Below are 26,797 nucleotides of genomic sequence, written 5' to 3'. Positions count from 1 at the left end.
TATATACCATCGAGTTGAACCGACCAACCCACAGCTGAGCCTCCAGTAAGTTTTCAGAGGCAGTAAATCACACGGGACGAGATTGCTCATCCTTCTCCTCTAGAGCAGCTGGTGGATTTGAACTGTGTGCCTTCGGGATGGCAGCATGGTTTCTTACCACCCCTAAAAGCTCTAGCAGGGGCGGGAAGGGGAGAATAGCATTAAATCTGAATACTGGAAGAGTTCCATTATGGGACTCTTGTAGGGACAACTTTATAGAGAAAATTTGTGAAGTGAGAATAAGTAGTTGGACACACAGATGCCTCCCCATACAACTTGAGGTGGTAAGATTTGGAATTCCCTGCCAACAAAATAGCCACACTGTTGACAGTAAAATGTTTTCTGGACACATTTCCGAGCCAACTTTTTTGCCCCACGTGAGCTCAGCAGAGTGGGAGGGGAGGCATGATATATGGTTAGAAACGTGATTGAGTAGTCTATCAGAGCTCAGAATATCTTCTCTTATTCTGTTGTTCTTGTTACGTGCTGTCGAGTCACCTGTGACTCATAGTGACCCTATGTACAACAGCCATAAACCCTGCTCTGTCCTGTGCCAATCTCACTGTCTCCAACACACCTACCAGTCACTAAGTCAATCCACCTCATAGAGGGTCTTCCTGTCCTGCACTGTCCCTCCACCCTTCCAAGCATGACGTCCCTCTCCAAGGACTGATCCCTCCTTGCAACATGTCCAAAGTATGTCAGACGAAGCTTCAGAATCCTTGCCTCCAAAGAGCAGCCTGGCTTAACCCTCTCCAATATGAACCTATTCATTTTCTTAGCAGTCCATATTCAATACTCTTCCCCAGCACCACAGCTCAAAGGCATCAATTCTCTATCCTCCCTAGTCATTGTCCAGCTTTCAGATGCATAGCAAGTGATTGCAAAGACCATGGCCTGTATCAGGCACACCTTAGTCTCGAGAGTGATGTCACTGCTCTTCAGCAAGGTCCCTAACAGCAGACTTTTCCATGCAATAAGTCTTTTAATTTCCTGGCTGCTTGTGCAACTTTCGTTAAGAGTGAGTGTGTGTGTGTGTGTGTGTGTGTGTGTGTGTGTGTATGTGTGTACTTTCCAAACCCTGCTACTGGTTCCCAGAATCCTCACCAAGATACAAAAAGAAAACACAATGCAAGTGCCAGCAAGTTTACTCAGATTCATGGTGACCCAATGCGTGCAGACTAGAACTGTGCAGAACTAGAATGGAATGAGGCTTCCACTCTAGGAATCCTGGTGGCATCATACATGATGTACCAGACTACTAATCAAAAGGTTAACAGCTCAAATCCATCAGCCACTCCTCAGGAGAAAGATGGGCAGTCAACTCATGTAAAGATTTAGAGCCTCAGCAACCTGAAGTGACAGTGGTGGTGTGTACCAAGTCGGAACCGAGCCATAGCTGGACTTCCAGTAAGTTTTCAGAGGCATTTATCCTACAGGAGAAGATTGGCCATCCTTTTCCCATGGAGGAGCTGGTGGCTTTGAACCCTGAACCTTCAGGTTAGCAGCACAACATTCAACAGTTCAGTTTTTAAATTTTTTTTTCAACAGATGTTCTAGATACTGGAAACACAAGATGTTAGAGAGTGTTTCACTTCTCAGGGAGCTGAGATTCTAAGTGTGGCATGTGGAGGCAGATCACACTCAAACCTGGCATGCCAGGGGTGATAGGCACCAGGAGGAAAACCAAGCAGGGTGAGGGGACACAGTGACGGGCAGAGAGCCCTCTGATGTGATGATGTGTGTGTATACTCAGAGGCAAATTTTGGTACAACAGTGGGAGCAGCAAGTGGGCCTGGTGCTTGCGTGTTAACTAGGGTGAAGTGTGGCTACAATGGGGTGACTGGTACCTGGAGCTACAGTCTGTGGGGGATGGAGAACTCGCAGAGCAAGTGTGGCTATAGTCAAGAAAACTTCCTCAAGGACATCACAATTTGACTTGCGTCTACTTTTCAATGTGTCATGAAACACCATTCTTCTGTTACTGTTGTTGTTGTTTAATGCCGTCGAGTCATAGACGACTCATAGTGACCCTATGAATGAACAGCCTGAGCACTGTCCGTACAGAGTTTCCAGAGGCAAGCCATTTTGGAAGTGGATGCCGCTCCTGCTTCCAGGCTTGATTTAGTTATAACCATTTAAAAATCACTCTACATGCAAGTCACACAAAACCAGGCTGAGGTTGCCCACCCCACCCCACCCCAGTCTTTCTCTGTCCTTGCACGATCTTATCTTCACGGTACCTGTCAGAAGCTGATTTCTTCTGGTGTCCTAAATGCAAAGCCTGGTAAATCCCCAAATCGTATTTGTTGATTGACTAGCAGACTTCTAGTCTTCAGAGACACCCTGGTTGGGAATTATTGTGTTAAATTGTCTCTGACAACTCCTCTAACAATGGCCTGAGTGATTTCATTAAAATTCACAAGGATATTTCTTTTTCCTAATCCATCACGTTTACCCTGCATTCTTTTTCCATGGGGATAGGATACTACAGCTTTTGTCTTTGGCTCGTAGTTCTCAGACCTGAAAGATTCAGGGCTCTCTCAGCTGCTTCTTTCTTGAAAATAATGAGTACTTTGTTTGCCACCTCTTCAAAGGTTCCGTTTAAGCCTGATGGGATGACAAAACTGACCAATCACCACATTAGTGCTCCAGGACAGGGCTCAGATCTGTTCCTCATCGTGTCACTACGAGTCATCCTCGACTTGATGGCACCTAACAACAACAATATCCCCAAAGTGCCATTTGTCTTATTTACATTATTCGCAAGTTATTCATTCTCATTAATGGGCCACAGATACCTCATACTTTGGACACATTGCTAGAAGGGATATCATGCTTGGAAAGGTGGAGATTCAGCAAAAGAGAGGAAACCCTCAATGAGGTGGACTCAAATGGTGACTGCAGCAAGGGACTCAAGTGGTCAGAGGTGATGAGGGGGCCCAGGAGAGGACGGGATTCAGGTCTTCTGTTCATGGCGTTGGCATGAGTCATACTCAATTGCACTTAACAGCAACTAGAAGCAGCCAGCTATGTCTGGAGAGTTACAAAGACCATGGCTTAGAATAGCCACAAATAAATAGCCTCATCCAAATACTAGGGACCAGGAAGTGCCATCCTATTCTGTGCTTACAAGGTGGCTGTTGTTTTGTTGTGTATCACTGAGTCAGAAAAGACCCAGAGCTGACCCGCCACTGGGTTTTCAGAGGCAATTAATTGCACAGGAGGAGAATGCCCATCCTTCTCCCACAGAGCAGCTGGTAGATTTGAACCACGTACCTTTAGGTTACCAGTGCAAATTTTTACCACTAGGGTCACCAGTGCTCCCTGTGTCTCTACAAGGTAGAAATAATTTGACAAACAGCACCAAACACAGTAACACACAACTAGAGTCACTTCTAGATGCTTCTGAACATACCTTTGTGTGACAAAAGCATTCCACCTCTTACAGTAACTGTTATGGCTTGGACTGTGTGTCCCTAAATCATGTGTTGCAAATCCTGATCCTAATGGCTGTGATCCTGATCTCATTTGGGAATGGGTTTTCTTTGTTATGTAATTGAGGCAATACTGGCAGAGAATGAGTAGTTATTCTCATCTGAGATATCAAAAAAAAAAAAAAGAACAGATTGTGAACTAGCAATAATGAGGGAAGATAAATTTTAAACCATATGAAGGTTGCCAAAGAACAGAAGCTCAAAGAGACAAGGCACTTTCTCCAGAGTGGACCCAGAAAGCCTTACCTATGGCTTCTACCCTGAATGTGAACTTCTCATCTCCAAACTGTAGGAGAACAAACTTCTGTTTGTTAAGGCCACTCGCTTGTGGTATTTCTGTTAGAGCAGCACTAGAGAACTAAAAGCAATGCAGGAGAATGAGAAAATAAGATATTGCCAGTCACAGAGGTCCCCGGGTGGGAGCTGCTAAATTGAGACCCCTGAGGTTTGTTTCTGTTGCCTCTGAAGTTTCCTTCCCCCAGGAGTGCATTGTAGGAAAAAAAGACAGTACAGTTCTGCATGAAGATCCTTCTTCCATCCAAATGGGGCTATATTTAGGCTGGAAAAAGGGCTGCCTTGCCTCAGTGACACTGTATAACAAATCAGCCCACATTTCAGCAAGTTGAATAACTGAGTCATCAGTGAGTGAGTCTTGAGGGTATGCCTATGGCTGAGAATCTGACATCTAGCTGGGTTTGCTGAGCTTGGCTTTAAACCCTGATAGGGTGCATGCCTGCCCCCCTCCCCCAGGCCTCTCCTCCTCCACAGGTTGGTGAGGAGCATGACTTGTACCATCCCATTAGTCCAAGGAGGTCATGTGGCCTGCCATCACGTGACCTGAGAGCCATAAGAGAAATAAGATCCTTCCCTTGGGAGATGGGACAGGACAATAACCTTATCTCTTCAAGGGCCTTGACAGGTTTCCTTAGCCATTGGGCCTTGATCTCTGAGGTAGAGATAGGAACTCACCTCAGGACTATCTGAGAGCAACTTTTTAGCAAGCCTAGGGCTGACTCACAGCTCAGGCCTCCACGTTTCCTAAACACAGCTGCATCCTGTGGGAACAGAGGCCTTTGAATACAGCACAATTTCCCGCACATTTAAATGTGGCATCGATGCTGCTCCAAGGCTAGACAATTTGGCTGGGGAGAAATCCCTCTGACAATTTTCAATGAATTAGAGGACTGGTTAGTTCCAGACTCTAACCCCCTACTGTTGTTGTCAGTTGCTGGCAGGTTGATTTCAGCTTCCGGTGACTTGGGGCGTGCGCAGTAGAACCGCACTTCACAGGATTTCTTTAAAGCCTTTACAGCAGATTGCCAGGCCTGACTTCCAAGGTGCCTCTGCGTGGTTCAAAACACCAACCTTTCCACTAGTAAGCAAGCAGCCCTTAACTGTTCGTGTCACCCAGCCCCCATCACTCCATTAAAACATCTGGCTAGTCATGTTCACTCGTACTCACTCGCTCTGTCTCTAGACTGCTTGAAAAATCTAACTCATTGGAACTGACTCATAGCTGACTCTGTAGCATGTTTTCCAAAACTGTAAATCACATGGGAAGAATCTGTTCACCGTTCTCCCTCAGAGCAGTTGGTGGATTCAAAGCATTTGCCTTTGGGTTGGCAGAGCAACTTCCTACCCACTAGGCTGGCCACCAGAGCTCCCTATTTTAAATACCTGTTGTTATGTGCCTTCAAGTCAGCTATGACTCAGCGACCCTATGAGCACTAGGTCTGAACCTTGCCCTGTCCTGTGCAATCCTCATCATCTCTGATATACTTTGAGTCCACTGTTACAGTCATCATGTTAATCCGTCTTGTTGAGAGTCTTCTCTTATGTTGAACTTCCACTTTTCCAAGCATAAAGTCCTTTCCAAAGACTAGCCACTCCTAACAACATGCCCAGAGTATATGAGACAAAGCTTCACCATCCTTGCCTCAAAAGAGTACCCTGGTTGCCCTTTCTCCAAGGCTTATTTAAATACAGAATTGCATAAGTAAAAGAACAAGTACCAGCCCAAGAGGAGCTCTGGTGGACTAGTGGGGCAAGAGTTGCACTGCTAAACCAAAGGCAGAGTCTCTCTGACAGTTTGAAGCCCTTGAGAAGAAAGGGACCCTCTCTCTCCCTGCCAAGTGGCCAGGTTTCTGAATATTCTTAGGCCACTGCAAAGTGAAACTAGTGCTGTTATACCTGGAGGAACACTCTTCCACTTTGTACATCACTCTTTCTCAATGTACAGTAAGAAGTAACCTGGGTTACTGTGATGCTGAACCTTGTGCCATTGGGGTATCAAATGCCAGAATGGTTTCCCATTATGGACAGTTTTTGGTGGAGCTCCCAGTTGTAAAACAGGTTTGGAAGCAGGAGTGGCATCCACTTCCTAAACCACATGCCTCTGGTAACTCTATGAACTTGGAGAAATGACAGTTATGGAAAGGCATGAGGTCTTTTATTCATAGAGTCACTATGAGTCGTGCTCAACTCGACGGCAATCAACAACATTAGTCCTAGGCCAAATCCATGGCCGCAGTGGCCAAAGCCAGCCGCAGCAGTCAGTGCTAGCTAGGCTGGGTCCCACCCCATTGTTGTTGTTAGATGCCACCGAGTCTACTATGACTCCTCAGGACCCTATGAATTCCATCCCATTAGCCACCATCTATCTTGAAAAAAGTCAGACCCCAATCACAAACCCCAGATGTTTTAGGAAGGGAGTTGCTTTTTCTCTTCATACATAAAGTCGGAGTGGATACTTTCAGAGATGGACTTTCAAGGGAAATATTGCCAAAAATTGTTTTTAAAATAATTTTTCAACAATTTTTCTTTTCTTTTTTCCTTGGACAAATTTTACTCTTACTACTCTTTTAGGCGATTGGAATTGCTCCATGTGGTTCTTCTCAAGTGCACCTCTCTTATTATAAGAAAAGGACATGCACATTAGATTGTCCACTTGATGCTGGATCCTTTCCTTCAGACAACCTTATGTAATCTTTCCATCAGGGAGTTCTGGTCGCCTAGTGGTTAAGGAGTTGTGCTGCCAACCCAAAGACATGAGGTTTGAATCCACCAGCTGCTCTATGGGAGAAAGATGGGCAATCTCCTGTGCAATTTACAGCCTCTGAAAATCAACTCAGTGGCACATAACAACAGCACTCTTTCCTCAGCTCTATGGGAGTAGCGTGTAAGTAACATTGCTTATTCTTTTACCATATAGAAGGCTTAGATGACCAAAATCAGGGGAAGACTCCCCCATGATCTGATAAACCAGAGAGTTGTAAAAGGATTAAGGTAGAATGCAATTTAGTTAACATTCTTCATCCACTCATTCAATTGGTCCAAATTCGGGGCTCTGACTAATCTATTAACATAAAGCTATTATAACCCTTCATACACTGATATTCAGGTGAACATCAGTCTTCATTTCTCAAGAGTAAATGTGCAGGAGTGAGACTGAGATTCCTGAGTCATATGATTACTTTCAGAACTTTATAAGAAACCGACAACATTAACTTCCAGAGCACTGCTCTAGCATCCAAAGGCAGTTTTTTAAAACCACTCAAATCCAGGCTCTCTCCTCTCCAACAAGCTGCCCTGACAACAGAATGGTTTTGCATTTAGGCAAAGCTTCCTCTGAGGGGATAGTCTTTCCACTGAGAAACTACAGAAGGGGAAGTTCTAAAACTTCAAGTTAGACTCAAAAGTCTCAACGTGACAAGGGCAGATTTCTTGAGATGCACTCTGATTGCTGCGCATAGTGAGAACCAATAACCACAAGCCAGCTGCTCTGGTCAGCGTCGCCTCCTGGCTACTCCACGTGTCAGAGCATAGAGTGTTCAAAGGCTGCACTCTTTTGGAAGTAACTCACGAGACCTTTCTTCTCAAGTGTCTCTGGGTGGGACTGAGAAAGGAAAGGAGAGTGAGAAGGACAGCAACATCCACAGGAGAGAGCCCAGAATGCATCAGGCGTAACTTGAACCCCAAATCAGGGAAAAAAATCTGGCGGTTTTGTCTTAGCCTTACACACCAAGTTAAAGAGGAAATGCAAAATGGCTCTTCCAGTGAAATAGAAGATTTCCTAAGAGGTGGAGGAAATGGGGAACTATCAGTGTTGCAACAGAAACTACCTCCCCTAACCCACTACAAAGGGAAGTTGTTGATTGCTGGTGTTTCTCTGGGAATGCAGAATGGAGAGCCAGAGCCCCAGGCACACTTGTAAATCCTTAAGCAAATCCAAGGAAAGCTGTTGGAACCACGTCCCCTAATGACTCACCCCAAAGCTTCTGGATGCTCCAAATACACAAATTTTATCTGCCACACACCCTCACCACTAAACTTCCAGAAAGCATATTACCACCAAGACAGCCTGATTACGAAAACACATCACCAAGATTAGAAAAGGCTTGGAAACACAGTCTTGGTTGCAAGCATCTTAAGAAGGCTAGTGGCGGCGTTAGCAATGCTGGCCTCCTTATCTAAAGCAGTGGATTCTTTTTTATCATTATACTTGTTAATATTTATAGAGTACAATCATTGCCAATGTAACAATTTTCACATGTGCAATTTAGTGAAATCAATTTCATTAACCAGCATGTGCAACCATCGTCAGTTTTTGTTGCCCGACTTGCCATCATCAAAACCAGAAACCTACTGCTTTCTAAACAATGACTCCCTTTCCTCCTCTCTCTCACTCCTGGGGCCCTGGTGGCATAGTCCTTAGAGAGTTGCGCTATTAATCCAAAGGTCATGCTTCTTACATGGTTCAAATCCACCAGCCCCTTCTCGAGAGAAAGACAGGCAGTGAGTTACGACCTCGGAAACCTTTAGAGGGTCAGCTATGAGTTGGAACCAACTGACGGGACAGCGAGCGAGCGACTGATTTGCTTGTTCCAGATACTTCTCATGAATAAGATCGTACAATATATGGCTTTTTGTGATGAACTTAATTCACTCAGTAGGTTGTTTTCATGTGTGGGCAGTTACCTGGACTTCATTTCTGTGGCTGAATAATATTTTGCCAATGCCACATTTCCTTTGTCCATTCATCTGCTGATGGGTCTTGAGATTCTTTTCACCTTTTATCCTCTGTGAACAAAATTTCAATGAACACTGTGGCATTCAAGTTTATGGGTTGTAATAAATTATGGATACGTTTGAGAACATTAGGAATCTGAGAACACTTAATTGTGCTCATGGGGAAACTGTACATAGATCATAAAACAATTACTTGAACAGAACAAAACAAAGGGATTGTTGTTGTTGTTGTTGTTATGTGCTGTCGAGTCACCTGTGACTCACAGAGACCCTAAACCCTGACCTATACTGTGCCAAACTCACTGTTTCTGACACACCTACCCTCTGAGAGGGTCTTCCTCTCCTGCGCTCTCCCTCCACCCTCCCAAGCGTGATGGCCTTCTCCAAGGACTTTATGTTGACCTTCAATCCATATTAAAGGCTGCAGTCCTTGACCCTCTGCAGCAAGAGCTTCAAGGACTGCAGCCTTTAATATGGATTGAAGGTCAACATAAAAAAAAACAAAGATTCTTTCTGGACAATGACTAGGGATGATAGAAGGAGAGTTGAGGCCTTTGAGCAGTGGTGCTGGAGAAGAGTATTGAATATACCATGGACTGCTAGGAGAATGAACAGGTTCATCCTGGAGAGGGTGAAACCAGGCTGCTCCTTGGAGGCAAGAATTCTGAAGCTTCATCTGACATACTTTGGACATGTTGCAAGGAGGGATCAGTCCTTGGAGAAGGACATCATCATCACCGACTTGCCATCATCAAAACCAGAAACTTGCTGCTTTCTAAACAATGACTCCCTTTCCTCCTCTCTCTCACTCCTGGGGCCCTGGTGGCATAGTCCTTAGAGAGTTGCGCTATTAATACAAAGGTCATGCTTCTTACATGGTTCAGCTCTCTCATGCATAGCAAGTAATTGCAAAGACCATGGCCTGTATCAGGTACACCTTAGTCTCCAGACTGACATCATTGCTCTTCAGTACTTTGGAGAGGTCTCTGACAGCAGATTTTCCCAATGCAATTCATCTTTTAATTTCCTGGCTGCTGGTTCCAAGAGTACTGATTGTAGAGCCAAACAAACTGAAGCTGTCAACACTCTCAGTGTCTTCACATTCCATAATGATGCTGCCAATTGTCCCAGAGGAAAGAATAATGCAGATTGTTGATGAATCTACCTCCAAGCCCGATGCCACGCTTCTCATAGAGCCCAGTCTCCAGGATAATCTGTTCCGCATATAGATTGAAATGATATGGAGATAGGGCACATCCTTGACACACACCCTTTCCAATTTTGAAACATACAGTGTTCCCTTGCTCTATTCTGGCGACTGCCTCCTGGTCCAAGTATAAGTTTTGCACTAGCATGATCAAGTGTTCTGGGATTCCCATTCTTCTCAGAGTGAGCCACAATTTGTTGTGGTCCACACAGTCAAAAGCCTTTGCACAGTCAATGAAACACAGATAGACATTCCTGTGTTACTCTCTGCTTTCAGCCAAGATCCATCTGACATTAGCTATAGTTCCAGTCGTTTTTGGTGCATGGTTTAAAATCTAGAAGTACACGTCAGACTTGGAACCTTTCACCTATCACCTATCTATGAATTTGTATGCTGAACAAATAATCTGATAAACTGGAGTATATGAATAAGAATGTGGCAATGGAATCAGAGTAAGATTCAACAACCTTGATTGCTCAAAGTGAAGAAGGCTTAAAGCACTTATTGAAGAAGATCAAAGACAGCCTTCAGGATGGAGTACATATCATCATCAAGAAAAAAATTCCAACAACTAGACCAATAAGCAACATCATGATAAATGGAGAATAGACTGATAGTGTCAATTATTTCCTTTTACTTAGATTTATAACCAACATCCATGGAAGCATCAGTCAAGAAATCAAGAGATACACTGCAGTGGGCACATCTGTTGTCAAAGATCTCTTTAAAATGCTAAAGAGCAAGGGCATAACTTTAAACACTAAGGTGTTCCTGACCCGAACCATAGCATTTTTAATTGCTTCATATACACATATGAAAGTTGGACACTGAATAAGGAAGACCGAAGAAGAATGAATGCCTCTGGAGTGGGATGTTGACAAACAGTACCGAATATACCCGGGACTGCCAAAAGAATAAACAAGTCTGTCTTGGAAGAAGTGTAACCAAAGTGCTCTCTAGAAGCTGTGATGCTTCATCTCACATGCTCTGGGCATACTGTCAGGAGAGGTCAGTCCTTAGAAGAAGATGTCATGGTTGGAAAGGTGCAGAGTCAGTGAAAGAGGGGGAGACCCTCAAGAAGATGCATTGGCACAGGGCCTGTAATGGCAGGCATGAGGATGGCGCATAATATAGGACAAGGGTCAGATCTGTTGTTTGTGGGGTCACTAGGAGTCTCCATCAACTCAACAGCCCGTAACAGCAACCACAACAGCAGTGATGGATGAGCGGCATTTCAGTTCCTTCACATCCTTGCCAACACTTGTTGTTTTCCACAAAACACAATTCTAACTTGCACGAGACAGGAATGGCCCAAGAAAACTCTTCGAAAAACTGTGAGGAAAAGTCAGTAACTTCCTCGGACAATTCTTGCTTAAAACCCCAACACCCCCAAGCCAGATCTGAACCCAGCTGTGGTCCCTAAAGCCATTCTCATCTCTGCTCTCCCCACCCTCACCCTCACCCTTGCTTGCTTGCAGTCTCATTTGTTTTCTTTAAAATATTGTCTAGGACTGCCTTGCAGAAAGGATCCTAATTTGAACTTTTCTGTTCAATTTCACAGGGTGAAGCAGTGCCTATTCTTTTCATTCTATTTCAAGTAGTAGGTTGTTTTAGCTTCTTGGAAGTTGGAAAAGCAATTTAGTCTGTCCTTTAAGATTGAGTCACACAAAGGCAGCCGGGCTTTCTTGTGCCATTTGCTGCCTGGAAAATAATATTGTTGATTTTCAGTCCTGAAAAGGTCATTCAGGTTGGGACGCGGTCTGCAAATGCTTGGTCAGATGACTTGAGTTAGAAAAGGGGCTCCAACAATCCATCTCAGCAAGATATTCTAATACAAATATTTGGAACCCAAGCTATAATCCAAGGGATTTAAAGAATGAGACAATTTCTCGTGAATGTATGTGACATTTATCCCTTACCCAACAGTTGCAACAACTGGCTCAAACATAATATGGATCACGGAAGTTGAGATTGTTTTGTGAATAAGATAGACGTCATTATGGCTCAAATGGCTTTCACAACTCAGTGAAGAAGACAAGTACTAAACAAGACAAGCTGCAAATAGTTAATTAGGGTCAGTGGTGATGAGTTTTGATAGTTAGAAAAAAAGATGCCTTTTCTTGTCTTTATGATGTAACCTGGCTTGATTTTGGTTGTTGGAGGAGAAAGAAGGTGAAAATGGGGCATTAAAGAACAGGAGGGCAGAAAACCTCTGGCCTCTCCATTGCATAGACATTTCCAAGTTCCTTCCACACGCTCTTCCAAACAGCTTGCCCGCCATCTTGGCCACACTTGGCTGAGAAGGCAGCTGAACTCTAAGCTATGGAGAAGAGGGGGAACGCGTGTGAATTTAGAAATTCATGAGAAAAGACATGATTACCCTCCACACTGTTCTACACAAAGTAATCTCCACTCAAACCATGGGAGAATCTTGCTAAGAGTCTTCAGGTAGGGCAAACAGTGAAGTGCTCAACTACTCTCCAAGAGTTGGGCGGTTCGAACTTACTCACAAGCGTCTGATCAGCTTTGAAATTAAGTGCTGCCTTTCTCTGACACATGGGGTCACCAGACTCAGAATCGACCGGGGGAGGCGGGCAGCTAACCAAAAAAAAAACAAAAAAAACAAAAACCAAAACCAAAAAACCAGCAAAGTTTTTTTTACAAAGACTTGAAGCCTCACAACTTAGATGATGCTGACTTGTGGTAGCCGAGATATCAGAGAATAGTTTGTCATTTAAGAGAGGACTCACCAACAATCTTAGATTTATTTATTAAAAAGCAGAGCAGCTACAACAAAAAAAAAATAATAAACAAGCAAAAGAACCCAAAAAAACCTAAACAAACCCTACAATTATAAAAAGCAGAGATCTGGTACCTCTGCCTCACTTCCTTCCTGCCGCTGACTGCTTTTGAAGGTGGTCGACGTCAATTAGCACATTCATCAGGAAGTAGGAAGGAATTAACAATTAATTCAACTAATGATGAGTAGCTAAAATTGTTGGGATTAACGGTTTGCATATGTGTTTGGAACTATACTTGTGGGGGTTTTTTGGTCTCACACGAACAGGTCACATAAAGATGATTCAGCAAACCCAAATCAGTGCTGAAAGCCTGCTGGGAGCAAGGGCCCTTGGGAAGCACAGTCCTTTGGGCTAGAATTTGAGCACTTACCCATCCGCCCCATTGGGGACTCCTAACTAGGCTTCACCATCATTTGAGTGTTGATTCTTGGCCCTGTAGAAGCACACAACCTCCATTTTTATGGGTTGTCTGCTTTCTTTTGAGGTTGACTTATTATCATGTCCATTTATAAGAGCAGAATGAGTGTCTGAATTCTTTTGGATTAGGCTTTAAATTATGGAGTTTAGAGTGTGCTTAAGCAACTCGGGGGACTTGCAGATGCTCTGCCTTTTCTATGGTAAGGCAACTCAGATGAGCCATTCAGTAGTTTAGTAGTGCAGGCCAGAGAGTCGCTATTTCCTCCTGAGTTCTCGGAGTTCGGTCGTTTTCGAATATTCCTGACATTGAATGGAAACCTGTAAGAATTTTGGGGTCATATGTCAGTCAGTCTGTCTTTATGGATGGTTATTAAATGAGATTTGCCTCAAGAAATAAAAATCTTTCTAACATAGCATGATTTTTAAAAAAACTTTTTGTGTGTGAGAAAAATTTGTATTTAGAATTAGCCCGCTGGACTCAGTTTAGATGATCCCAATTTTGCTGGCAACATCCAAAGCATCAGAGTCAGGAGCAAGTCAAACACAGGCCTTCTTCTCTCCATCAGGCCTGATCAGTGCAATCCTCCAGGGACTGTGTACAATGCTGTACAACCATTAATATCATTTTTAAAAACTCTTCCATCACCCTAAACAGAAGCTCAGCACCCTTTAAGCAGTAACTCCCCAGGAGTCTTGAACCACAAATCTATATTCTGTCTCTATGCATCTGCCTATGAATATCCCACATTAGTGAGGTCCTAGAATCCTTCTGGAGACCAGCTTCTTTAGCCCAGCACATTTGCAAGGTTCGTCCACGTGTTAGTAGCCAGAGTCTTCATTCCAAGTCCGTTTCTCTTATTGGCTGGATTGTACTCCATGGTATGCATGGACCTCGTTTTGTTGATCCCATCTTCTGCTCATGGACACGTGGCTGGGTGGGCCCCACCTCCCGGGCAATTGTGAGTAAAGCTGCAGTGAACACGGGTGCCCATTTGTCTGTTTGGGCCCCTGCTTTCAAATCTTTGGGGGTCTCCACTCCAAAGTGGAGATCCTAGTTCAGAGGGCAAGTAAGTCTGTGCTTTACCATGTAGAGGAACTGCCCAACGGTTTCTCTGTGACATGCTTTTTGAGGCCAATCCTTCTGTCTTTGAAGCAGGCGTATCGGTCAACCTTAGAGCGATCGGAGCAGCAGATCAGGGCGGCCTCGAGCCTGGAGGAGCTGCTGCGCATCACACACTCGGAGGACTGGAAGCTGTGGAGGTGTCGCCTGAAGCTCAGGGACCTCGCCAGCGTGGACTCCCGCTCGGCCTCGCATCGCTCCACCAGGTTTGCCGCAACCTTCTACGACACTGAGACGCTGAAAGGTGGGTGTGTGGATGTGGAGGCTAAGCCTTTGCCAGACAAGTGCACGCACTCCTTCCCAACGTTGGGGGGCGTCGCCAGAGAGGAACAGTGGGAGGACTGGGTGGACCCTTTCCTTTTTTTTGCAGCACAGATATGAGGCACAGGCCCGATAGCCTTGATTTTGTCTGTAGTGAAATATATTCAAGCTGATTTCAGTGTCCACGCCAACACCAAAGAATGCTTCAAACAAAATACCGAGCCATGATTTGCTAGTATAGTCTACAAAACTTCAAATTATCCACTACCCTGTGTACGAGGTGCTTCACATTGAACTTTGCTGTACTGTATATGCTGTGTGTATATACCGGACAAAAGAGTCCCAATTTAATAATATCTAGTATCTCTCTAAAGTACTCAAGAGCAACAGTGTCTCTCTGGAGACTAAGGTGCACCTGATACAGGCCATGGTCTTTGCAATCGCTTGTTATGCATCAAAGAGTTGGACAATGACTAGGGAGGACAGAAGGAGAATTGATCCCTTTGCGCTGTGGTGCTGGAGAAGAGTATTGAGTGTACCATGGACTGCCAAGAAAACAAACAGATTCATCCTGGAGAGGGTTAAACCAAGCTGCTCCTTGGAGGGAAGGATTCTGGGGCTTCGTCTGACATACTTTGGGCATGTTGCAAGGAGGGACAGATCCTTGGAGAGGGACATCATGCTTGGGAGGGTGGAGGGTCGGCGCAAGAGGGGAAGACCCTCTATGAGATTGATTGATTCAGTGAGTGGGGTAATCGGGATGGGTGTGTCAGAGGCAGTGAGATTGGCACAGGATAGAGCAGGGTTTAGGGCTGCTGTACATAGGGTCCCTATGAGTCGTAAATGACTCGACGGCACATAACAACAACAACAACAACAACAATACTATCTACAGATACAATGACTAGGGGTGATAGAAGGAGAATCGATGCCTTTGAGCTGTGGTGCTGGACAAGAGTGTTGAATATACTACGGATTGGTAGGAGAACGAGCAGGTTCACCCTGGAGAAGGTGAAGCCAGGCTGCTCCTTGGAGGCAAGGATTCTGAAGCTTCACCTGACATACATGCTGTTGTACATAGGGTTGCTATGAGTCGCAGGTGACTTGACTGCACATAACAACAAAAACAACATCCTAAGATACAGGAAAACAAACAAAAAAATACAGGAAAGCCACCACTGATAGATAACAAGTAAATACATGCTTAAACCTGTCTGAGATCCCATGTCAGAGTCAATGGGCATCAGACATTGCTTGCACCCAGGTCTTTGGGTCAATACTGCCATTTTCCACGTGGGTCACCTATGGGTCAGTCTGACTCTATGGTACACAAGAACAACAATCTAGCTGTTGTCACAAGAGGCCAGTCCTTAGGAAAAGGTATCTTTTGGGAAAGGCAGAAGGTCAGTGAAGAAGAGGAAAACCTCAGCAAGGCAGACTGACACGGTGACTATAACAATGGGCCCGAGTATGACAAAGATGAACATGGTACAGGACAGGGCAGGATTCAGATACATCGTTCACGTCACAGCACCTAACAGCAACAACAAAGCTAGCTGAGTTAGCAGCAGCACGCATTTAAATTGGTGTGTTACATAGGGCTGGGCTGAGGTGGAGAAGCCCTGGTGGGACGCAGTACAGGCAGAAGAGGAACTTGACAGACTTTTCACTGATGGTGTCGGTCGTGCTATTTTGTGTACGATTTGCACACGATTTTGACTAAAATCCTACCAGCTCTGACTTTCAAAATGCAGTCCTATAAAAATATTTTTCTCTTTCTTATGCAAATAGGTGCGGCAGTTGGCAGGATTTTCCACCAAGATTATCCTCACAAGCTGATTGCTTTCTTTTCCCAAGGATTCAGGATGAATAATAGTGAATTTTAAAAAAATCTAATGGAGTAATTTATCTCTCGTGTTTATAACCTTCAAGATTTTTATATATTTATAAGTGCAGATTTTTAAATAGATTTTTTTGCAAAGTTTTACTGGGGGGGGAACCCCTTAAAATTTAGATAGATTGTTTAATATATGCAGTATCCCTCAGCTGCCTGAACATCTTTTATTTTCTCTTCTCCGTGACTAAAGAAGCTGAACTGGGATTAAAGAGAAACAGAAAGGCATGTAGAAAAGATGTTTTGAGGGAATAGTTAAAAGATGAGGGTAGCATTTCAAAGAGTAATTTTGTATGTGCATACTTCACGCAGAGGTGGAAATATGCTAATCTGTATGGAAATCCACTCGTCTGGTGGCTTAGTAGTAAGGAACTGTACTGTCAAGCCAAAGGCATGGGTTCAAATCCATCAGATGCTCTGCAGAAGAAAGATGGGCAATCTCCTCCCTTGCAATTTACTACCTCTGAAAACCAGCTCCACAGTACGCAACAACAACATATGGGAATACAGAACAAACTGGAGGGGAGCGATACAAATTATTGCAGCTAAGGAGTTCTGGTGGCCTAGTGTAAGTGTGTGCTGCCAATCCTAAGGCACATGGTTTGAATCCACCAGCTGCTTCATGGGACAAAGATGAGCAGGCTCCTGCCATGCGGTTTACTGCCCCAAGAACCTGCTGCAGGGTCACTTATGAGTCAGTTAGGACCTAAACGGCACAACAACAGCAACAGAGTAAAAAGGATTAAGAGGTTATCTATTTATTGCTTCCTGAAAAATTACCCTGAAATTTACTGGCTTAAGACACTTTTTATCTCACAATTTTTGTGGGTTAGGAACCTAGACATGGCTTAGATTGTTACTGTTGTTGGTGGGTGCCATCGAGTCAAGTACAACTCATAGTGACTCTATAAATAGCAGATCAGAACCCTCTCCTCTCCTGTGCCATCCTCACCATCTCTGACACACTTGAGCCCATTGCTGCAGTCACTGTCAATCCATTTGATTGAGGGTCTTCTTCTCTTTTGCTGACCCTCCACATTTCCAAGCATGATGTCCCTCTCAATGTCTTGGAGAAAGGGCAGCCAGATGTCTCTTCGGAGGTAAAGGTGACAAAGCTTCTTCTCATATACTTTGGACACATTGCTAGGAGAGGGACAGCATTTCTGTTCCTAGTGGCCCACCTGTCATAGAGAAGTGTCTCTATTTCAGGGTCTCTCTCAAGGCTACAATTAAAGTATCTGTTCAAACTACACTCATCTCAAGGTTCATCTGTGGTAAGATCCTCTTCCAAGTATACTCACTGTAGGATTCCGCCCCTCATAGGTTGTTGGACCTAAGACCTTAGTCAGCCTGTGACTGGCTGTGACCCAAAAGTCTTTATCATGTGGGCCCCTCCATCATGGTCACTACCTCCATGTAAGTATATAAACCCAGAAGACAGGAGAGAGAATGAGAGGTGCCAGAAAGAACAGAGACTAGGAAGTCAGTTACATATAACACAATGAAGAGGTGGCATCCCATTACTGTCCAGTGTAATCCATTATTAGGCACAGTCATTCAGCAGGTTGCACACTCGGGGGACAGGATTACTCACCAGAATGGAGATCAGGAGGACAGGGTCTTTGGGAATCAATTTAGAAGCAACCTACAAGAGGTCCTCTCACACACACCCTTCCAACAGAAACTACAGGCCCATGACAAGCTAAAAGAATGCCTTTAAAGGTTGTCTTTATCATATAACTGAACCTTTCTCCCCTCTCCCCCCCCAAAATCTCTAGGAAGGCCTATACAATATTAAGTATCAAGGAGGCAAAATAAAATTTTTGCAAAATTGAGAGAAAAAGAATCACTGTTTTCCACAGGCTTTTTCAACCCTCATATTAACTAGACTAATGGACTTATTTGATCACCTGCACTAAGCTTGCCACTAACCGCTCATCAGCCTGCCCATCATGCTGTGGGGGCTTGTATGGTGCTGGGGTATTGGGAGCTTATTCCACCAGCATTTCAAACCTCAGCAGGGTCCCACAAGGAGGACAGGTCTCAGTGGAGCTTCCAGACTAGGACAGACTAGGAAGAAAGCAGGACTGGCCAGCCACAGCTGATGTAATGGGCCCTGAAAACTATGCCTAGCAGCAGAGCATTGTCCAATACAGTGCTGGAAGGGAAGGCCCTCAGACAACGCTCACAGTGCAAGCCACCTCCTCCAAGTAGGGTCTCTCTTAATGACAGGGTTGGAGTAAAGCTTTCAGCCAAGAAGGGCCTTCATTTGCTGATGGGGCAAGACTCCAAATGAGGAGGAAGCCGCTGCCAAATTCCGTCACCCAAGATTTTGCAGGATTGGGCAGGGCTTCTTTCATTTTGTGAGTGTGGGGTCAGTAGGAGTCAAAAGTGACTGAACAACATAACAACCACAATTATGTTTGAGTATGAGGCATTTGCAGATGATAAGCACCCCGACTTATGGAAAGATAAGCTCCTTGCAAGTTTCCATTTTACTAGCTGTGCGTCAGAGAGATTGACAATGACTAAGGATGACAGAAGGAGAATTGATGCCTTTGAGCTGTGGTGCTGGAGAAGAGTACTGAACATACCATGGACTGAAGGAAAACAAACAGATCTGTCCTGGAGACCAGTCTGCTCCTTGGAAGCAAGGATTCTGAAGCTTCGTCTGACATATTTAGTCATGGAGGGACCAGTCCTTGGAAAGGAATATCATGCTTGGAAGTGTGGAAGGACAGCGCAGGAGAGGAAGACCCTCCATGAGATAGATTGATTCAGTGACTGGGGAAATGGGGGTAGGTGTGTCAGAGACAATGAAAGTGGCTCAAGATAGAGCAGGCTTCAGAGCTGTTGTTCATAGGGTCATTATGAGTCAGAGCCAACTCAATGACATATAACAAGTTACTTAGGGAGCTCTGGTGGCCTAGTGGCAAGAAGCTGTGCTGCAACCACAAATGCATGCAGTTCGAGGCCACCAGCTGCTCCACAAGAGAAGGATGAACAATCTTCCCCCATGTGATTTACTGCCTCTGAAAACCCATTGGAGGGTCAGTTAGGAGTCGGTTCCGACTCAATGTTACATTAACAACAACGTTACTTACCGGAGCCCTGGTGATGCAGTGGTTAAGCATTCAACCGCTGTCTGAAAGGTTGGTGGTTTTAAAGATGAGACAATCTGTTTCTGTAAAGATGGCACCTTTGGAAGCGCTCGGGAGCAGTTCTACCGTGGCCTGTAAGGTTGCTACGAGCCACAAAACTCATTGTTACTTAAGTACCATAGTTACTTAAGTAACCAATTATTATTGTTGTGTACCATCAAGTCGGAACCCACACAGAGGTGATCCTCCAGTGGGTTTTCAGAGGCAGTTAATTGCATAGGAGATTGTCCATACTGGCTCGTGGACTTGAACCAAGTGCCTCCAGCAATTGCAGCGCAGCTTTTTACCACTAGGCCACCAGAGCTCCCAACAGAAATATATTTCTTGATGGTACTAAAACCTACCCATATCTTGCTGGATAGAAGCATTCAATTTAGCTGTTTGCCATAAATTGTTCAATAAATAACTTTCACATGTTATTTCCTTATACACTTCATATACTTTCTTATTGATGAGTTTTCCCAGATATACCCAATGTCAATACAATGTGCTACAAAGGGGGAAAAATAATATTCTATGAAGACAACTTATATTCTATGAAGGAGTCCTGATGTTGCAATGTTCGAAGCACTCAGCTGCTAATTAAAAGATCAACAGTTCGAACCCACCTGTTGCTCCTCAGGACCAAGATGCCACAGGTTTCTTCCTTAATGATTCCAGCCTTATACAAAACAAAACCACCATGAGATACCATCTCGCCCCAGCAGCAGTGGCAAAGTTTAACAGGACAGCAATAAATAAATGTTGGAGAGAATGCGCAGAGATTGGAACTCTCATACACTGTTGATGGGACTGTTAAATGGTACAACCACTCTGGAAGGCAGTTTGGTATTTCCTCAAAAAACCAAGCAGAGAAATGCCAGCAGCAGTAAAGAGAAACGATTTTGAAAAATACTATATAGCATGGGAGAGGCTAAGCGCATTATGCTGTGAACTAACTCAGGCGCAATACTGCAGGATACCTACCATTACTGTAAAAACACAAGGATAACCAGTAAGATGTGTATGGGTATCCAAAGAGGGAAGAGGAGGGGGCAGGGGGGCTGAGGGTGGGGAGGAGGGTAAATCACGGGGACAGGAGTTTGCTGGGTGGAGGGAGGGAACAAAACCAACAACAATGTACACGAATGAAATGCAGTTTAAAAAAAATTACTAGCCTTGAAAAGCTGGGGGCGCAGTTGTGTGCTGTCCTGTTGGGTCGCTGTAACTTGGAACCTCCTCGGCTGCGGTGGGTTTATGAAGGTATAGCAGAAATGGGGAGGAACACAGACTTTCATTGTCTTTTTTTCTAAAAATAATCTTTGGTTGAAGAAAGAGATTAAAAAAATATCTGGTGAAATGAGAAAGCACTAGACCCGTGGAAGGGCCTGTGTTGAGCATAACCCTGGCCCACGCCGCGTGGCGAGGCCAAATGTGCTTCCTCTCCACAGTCATCGACGAGGAGTGGCAGAGAACCCAGTGCAGCCCAAGGGAGACGTGCGTGGAGGTGGCCCGCGAGCTGGGCCAGACCACCGACACCTTCTTCAAGCCGCCCTGCGTGAACGTGTTCCGGTGCGGGGGCTGCTGCAATGAGGAGAGCCTGGTGTGCGTGAACACGAGCACCTCTTACGTCTCCAAGCAGGTGCGAGCGCCCGCAAGCGCCCGCCCCACGCGCAGTCACACCCACCAACGTTGTCGAGCAAGCGCAGTGCTCAACGTCTTATGTGCGCGCTCTCATTTGCTTTCTAACCCAAGCCACAAGACCAAGTGTTTTCCTCTCTTCCTTTAGAGATGAGGAAACTGAGGCTGAGAAAGGGAACTTACTTAAAGTTACATGGCTAGTGAGAGGCAGAGATGAGATTCAAAACAAGGTCCACAGGCTTCAGAGCCTGCACTCAGCAGTTGCTGTCTCTCTGGTCTGTGGTATCAAAACTTGGGAAACCACATGGACTTTAGTAGAACAGGACATTAAGAGGACTGAACAGAGCTGCACAGTCTTTTATGTCTGATAGGTTCTGTGTCACTAAGTTGAGTGAATTGTGAAGAGTGGGCAGCGTTGGGGGCAATGAGGAAGAGATGATAAGGCACAAGGCTAACAATCCCACCTTTAGATTGAAGCCATCAAGGGAGGGAACAGTCAAGGACACCCAGCGAGCAAGAGAGAAAGGACTGAAGGACGAGAGGAAAGGTGCCACATCACTGGCTATAGCAAACCACGTGACTACTCAGCCTGGCAGGTGGGGCGGAACTTGGAAAGGCCGGAGGATCAATAGATAGAGGTCATCCTCCAGGGGCACAGAGCCAGGCAGGAGGAAAAGGGAGGAGAGAGCATGGCAGCTCTGGAGGAACCAAAGGTCAATATCCAGTGCAAAAGCCCTTTCCAAATAATTGCACAGTCTCCGAGAAAGAGAAAATTCCTTCCTCTTCTTCTAAAATCCCCTTTGGCCTTGCTCAGTAGTAAGTTTTTCTTTCTCTCACCACATTATTTTAAAATATAGTAAGTGATGCATGTTAGAGAGACATAGAACAATGATCTGAAAAACCCTGCAAGTTAAATGACATCTCTTTTGGTTGCAGATTCGGAATGCATGGCACTACTGTCATTTGTCACAACTGTCTGTAAAATGAGAAAGTACACTAGTATCCCATATGCACTAAATAATATCCGTAATCTATAAGTATCTCAATTAAATTATCTTAATTAAATGAAAAGAACAGAATGCTGATTTTATTTTTAAAATAGGTTCACTATCCTCAACCTTGCTCCCTACCACCACCACGACCAAAAAACAAAAAAAGAGAGAAGTAAAGTAAATTAATTCCCTTAAACTTTATATTTCATTACCTAAATCCTTTTACAGAATCTTGGAACTTGTAAAAATCCTGACCTCCACTATTTTGACAGTTTCTTAGGGGTGAAAAAATAAAAATCACACCAGAATGACTAAATATCAGCTGTTAGAGAAACACAGTTTGTGTAATGTTAGGAGGCTTTGAGCTCCTGTTCATGTTCTTCCCTGGAGTATGGCTGGAACATTGTACAAGAAGATGAAGTTTATGCAAACACTCTAAAAACAGTCTCTCAGATTCATGGACGTTCCACTACATATTGAAAGGTCAGAATAAACACAGTTTTAATTGATTGCTTCCACTTAACAAATACTTGAGTACTTTATTTTGAGTGCTCCCCCTCAACAGATGATTCATGTTAAACGATGTGCTTAAGTGCTAGTACACAGTTTTTTTTCTCAAATATGCGTGTTTGGACATTATAATAGTGGTTTTTAAAAAGACAGAAAACATTTACTCACCCCAAAATTGTGAATTATTTTATTAATAGTTCTTTGAAACTAAGTGGTTGAGCACCCTGGATGGTAAAAATTTGATGGAATGGTGATAGAATGAATAGTCAAACCATTAAAATCAAGTTCAAATTCATCCCTGTTATCATAGAACCACCTTAGAAACAAACTAATGCCATTTATGTACGTTTTTTCTGGGCAAAGTCCTACCTTGATTATTCTGGTCACATCAGTTTGTTTCAAAAAGCAATAAAACCTATTCCTACGAGCTTCACCTCTGGCTTTAGAGTAGACAGCCTAGGTTCAAATCTTCACTCCCTGATCAGTAGTTTTACCATTTTAGGCAAGTTACAGTAGCCTCTCTGTGTATCTGTTTCTTCACCTGTAACAATGAGGATAATGAAATATCATCCCATAAGGTTCTTAATATGGGTCTGGAATATGGAAACAATAATATAAATGTTAGCTATAAGGATCTTGTATCAGTCAGCTACAACTGCATAGCACTGTGTAACAAATGCCCTAGCAACTCAGTAACTCCAGGCAGCAATTCCTTATTCTCCCTCATGTATCTGGAGTTTGATTTCTCTAGAGTGGGCTAGGCAGGGCTGGTATCTCAGCTGTAGATTGTTGGGTCTGGGTCTGCACCTGTGTCCTTCATCCCTTGGACCAGCAGGCCAGCCACATCACATTCTCCTCATCTTCGGAATTAGCATCAGAGACGAGCCCTACAAAGCAGGTAAACTTTGAGCTTGTCCTTGTGGTATATTGGCCAAAACAAGCCACAGGGCCAAATCCAAGGTCAGGGGACAGGGAATTCCAGTCTGTCAGTGGCAATGGTATGGGAAGGGATAAGTACATGGTTTTGAATAATGATCAAATATATCTCAATCTCAAAGAAACCTTGGAACAGTAATTTCATTTCATCCTTATAGCTTATAGCCAAATTGGAATCCAGAGCAGGAAACAACAGTGCCACTTTCCAAAGATATCAGAGACACTGAAAAGTAAAGAGACATGACCAAACTAAAACATTGAGTCAAGTTGGCTAAGGCCTGAACTCCTGACTCAGCTTTCTTTCCAGGATGTCATTCCTTATCATTACTGTTGCTATTCATAATGGTCAGCTTTGCTAGAGTTCCTACCATAGACAACAGGGAGCCCTGGTGGCTTAGTGGTAAAGAATCACACTGCCAATGCAAAAGGTATATGGTTCGATTTGACCAGCTTCTGTGCAGGAGGAGAAAGATGGGCAGTCTCCTCCTGTGTGATTTACTGCCTCTGAAAACCCACTGGAGGGTAGACTGTGGGTCGGTTCCCACTCCACGGTACAACCACAAAGGGTAAAAGCAACTATGCAGACTGGAAAAATTGTTGTTCAGAAACCCTTCAGTGTCCTTGGTTCTCTCTTTCTGCTTATAGCTCTTCGAGATAACAGTGCCTCTGACTTCAGTGCCTGAATTGGTACCTGTCAAAGTGGCCAACCACACAGGCTGTAAGTGCTTCTCCACGGCACCCTCCCGCCATCAACACTCCGTCATCCGCAGGTCCACCCAGCTCTCAGAAGAAGATCGGTAAGCAGTTCTGGTACTCCATTGTGCTCCTTCTTGCCCTTACTAAGACTGTCTCTAAGCAAAGCATTTGTGACCTTGGAGGACTGCAGAGTCATGGCGTTCACGTCAAGGTCGTCTTTCAGCTTCTAACCCATACCTACTAGTCATTTCTTTGCCAAGAAGGCTTCCTTTAGCTGGTAGATGTATGTAAGGGAGCTGTGATCCTCAGCCCTGCAGACAGTCTCCCGTTGGGATTTACAGCCTCAGAAACCTGATAGGGAGTTGGGTTGTGAGTCTGAACTGACTCGATGATGATGAGTGAGTGAGTGAGTGAGATATATATATATATTACAGTAGGGCCAAAAAGCTCGACTTCTCTCCTTGTTCCTAGCATGCAGAGTCTAATGCAGCTGTGGAGTCCCTGGGTGGGTCAAATGGTTTGTGTCTACTAACCCAAAGGCTAGTAGTGCCATCCAGAAGTGCCACGGAAGAAAGAGCAGGCAATCTGCTTCCATGACGATCACAGCCAAGAAAACCCCATAGAGCACTTCTATTCTGTGACACCTGGGATTGCCATGAGTCAGATTTGACTCAACAGCTTCAAGGGTTTGATGTAGTTCTAAAAATGCACCCCAGCCCCAAGTCTGACAGCTGTCCACTTTCCCTGAACAGGCATAAATGAAAATGCTTCTGAGCTGCTTGTAGGTTTAAATCCTGAAAATGCATGGGGGCAGGAGGAGGAATTCAAGAATTATTCTGACATCTTTCTCTCTTAAGATGGTGGTGGTTGTTGTTGTTGTTGTTGTTGTTGTTGTTGTTTGGTGCCATTGAATCTGGCACATGGCTGACCCTCCAGTGGGTTTGCAGAGGACATAAATCACACAGGAGACTGCCCATCTTTCTCCCTTAGAGAAGCTGGTGGATTCAAACAGCCTGCCTTTCAGTTGTTAATGTAACTCCTTACCCACTAGGCCACCAGAACTCTCAAGGGAACAATTCTCCTTTTAAATTAAAAAATGTCTTAAAAAATGAATTTTGCTTTTGAACTTTTCTTGAGTATTTTGAGACTCTTCAGAAGCTAAATGAAGACACCCTGAGGTATCCTGAGGCCAAAGGGAAGGCCCATTGATTTGGAAGGGGAAAAAAAATAATGGAGAGAAGCAAATGAAAGGTAAATTATAAAAACACTGAACGAAAGCATCAGCTAAGTTAGTTGGCTGCTTACATTTTGCAAACGTAGCGCAACGAATGTTCTTGCAAGTGTAGAAAATAAAAGGATGAAGCTAATTCACATCACACTCGGGAGTCCTAATAGTTCGGCTATGAACTAAAAGGCTGGGCTGCTGCTTGGAGGCAAAGATGGCGAAGCTTTGTCACTTGTACTATGGGCACGTCGTTATGAGAGGCTATTCCTCAGAGTCATGATTCTTGGAAAGGTAAGTGAAAGTAAGTGAGGGTAAGTGAAAGAGAGGAAGACCCTCAACGAGATGGACTGATACGTTGATTGCAGCGATGGGCTCAAGTGTATCAGAGTTGATGAGGCACAGGATAGGCCAGGCTTCAAGTCTGTGGTTCATAGGGTCGCTATGAGTTATATCGCATATAACAACATCAGAAGCACCTCAGAAGAAAGGTCTGGCAATCTGCCTTCAACAGCCAGTTATGGAAATCCCTCTGGAATCAGGCTTCACCTTTGGGGTCTTCATGGGTCAGAGTGACTTGAGAGCAACTGGTACTGGGAGCACTGGGCCCAGAGAACATCTCTGTGTTTTTCAACTGCGAGTGAAAGCTCACAGAAGAGAAAGAGAAAGCTTTCTTCCCTTCATCTCCCTGCTCAGCAGGCCCATGCTCTTCGCTCCATTTTAAAGAAGACAATGTTTACGTGCTATACTAGAACAGCATTAACTTTATTTTGTATGTTTGCCTTTTGGGTTGTTGGTTTTGGTTTGTTTGGGTTTTTTTACATCCTCCACAGGCGCCCCAGGGGTTCCCAGGAGCCCCTCCAACACAACATTAACTTTTGAGAAATCAACTTTGCTAACAGCTGTAATTGCATACAAATTATAAAATCCTACGTTACAGCTTCATTTCTAAAGTTACCAAAGAGGTAATGAGCAATTACAGTATTAATTTCTTACTGGGTGTGCAGTTCATAAATACCAATTAACAAGTTTTTAAAAATATTCCAGTGTATTACAAACTGGAATGGGAGAAGGGAAAGGGAGGGGAAGGGAGGAAATTGTGCAACAAAAAAATGAATGACATTCCAACTTTTCTGTAAACTTTCATTAAAATCACACACACACACACACACACACACACACACACACACAAATATTCCAAAGATACGATTACCCTTGAAGGTCTTTTCCTTTCTTTAAGGCTTTTCAATTTGATTCCTCATTTTCTCTTCCTAGATGTCCTCATTCCAAGAAACTCTGTCCTGTCGACATGTTGTGGGACAGCAATAAATGTAAATGTGTTTTACGGGACGAGAATCCCCTTGAGGGAACAGAAGGTAAGGATAACAGCTGTGGA

At 44.2% G+C, this 26,797-nt stretch overlaps 1 protein-coding gene across 1 annotated transcript in view; it reads left to right on the top strand.

Moving 5' to 3' along the window:
- The window catches only part of FIGF (c-fos induced growth factor (vascular endothelial growth factor D)), a 39,108-nt gene that overhangs the window by 6,744 nt on the left and 5,567 nt on the right, over positions 1-26,797 (top strand). The window contains exons 2-5 of the mRNA XM_006892392.1: positions 14,143-14,353; positions 20,856-21,046; positions 24,129-24,280; positions 26,677-26,777. Of these exons, the coding sequence (XP_006892454.1) occupies positions 14,143-14,353; positions 20,856-21,046; positions 24,129-24,280; positions 26,677-26,777 (655 nt within the window). The remainder of the gene's footprint in view (positions 1-14,142; positions 14,354-20,855; positions 21,047-24,128; positions 24,281-26,676; positions 26,778-26,797) is intronic.

The sequence above is a fragment of the Elephantulus edwardii genome, unplaced genomic scaffold (genome assembly GCF_000299155.1).
Source record: "Elephantulus edwardii isolate Elephantulus edwardi_28Jun2011 unplaced genomic scaffold, EleEdw1.0 scaffold00115, whole genome shotgun sequence".
In the NCBI taxonomy this organism is placed as follows: domain Eukaryota; kingdom Metazoa; phylum Chordata; class Mammalia; order Macroscelidea; family Macroscelididae; genus Elephantulus; species Elephantulus edwardii.
Note: the sequence above shows the minus strand (reverse complement) of the source record. Positions and strands in the feature narration are given on the sequence as shown.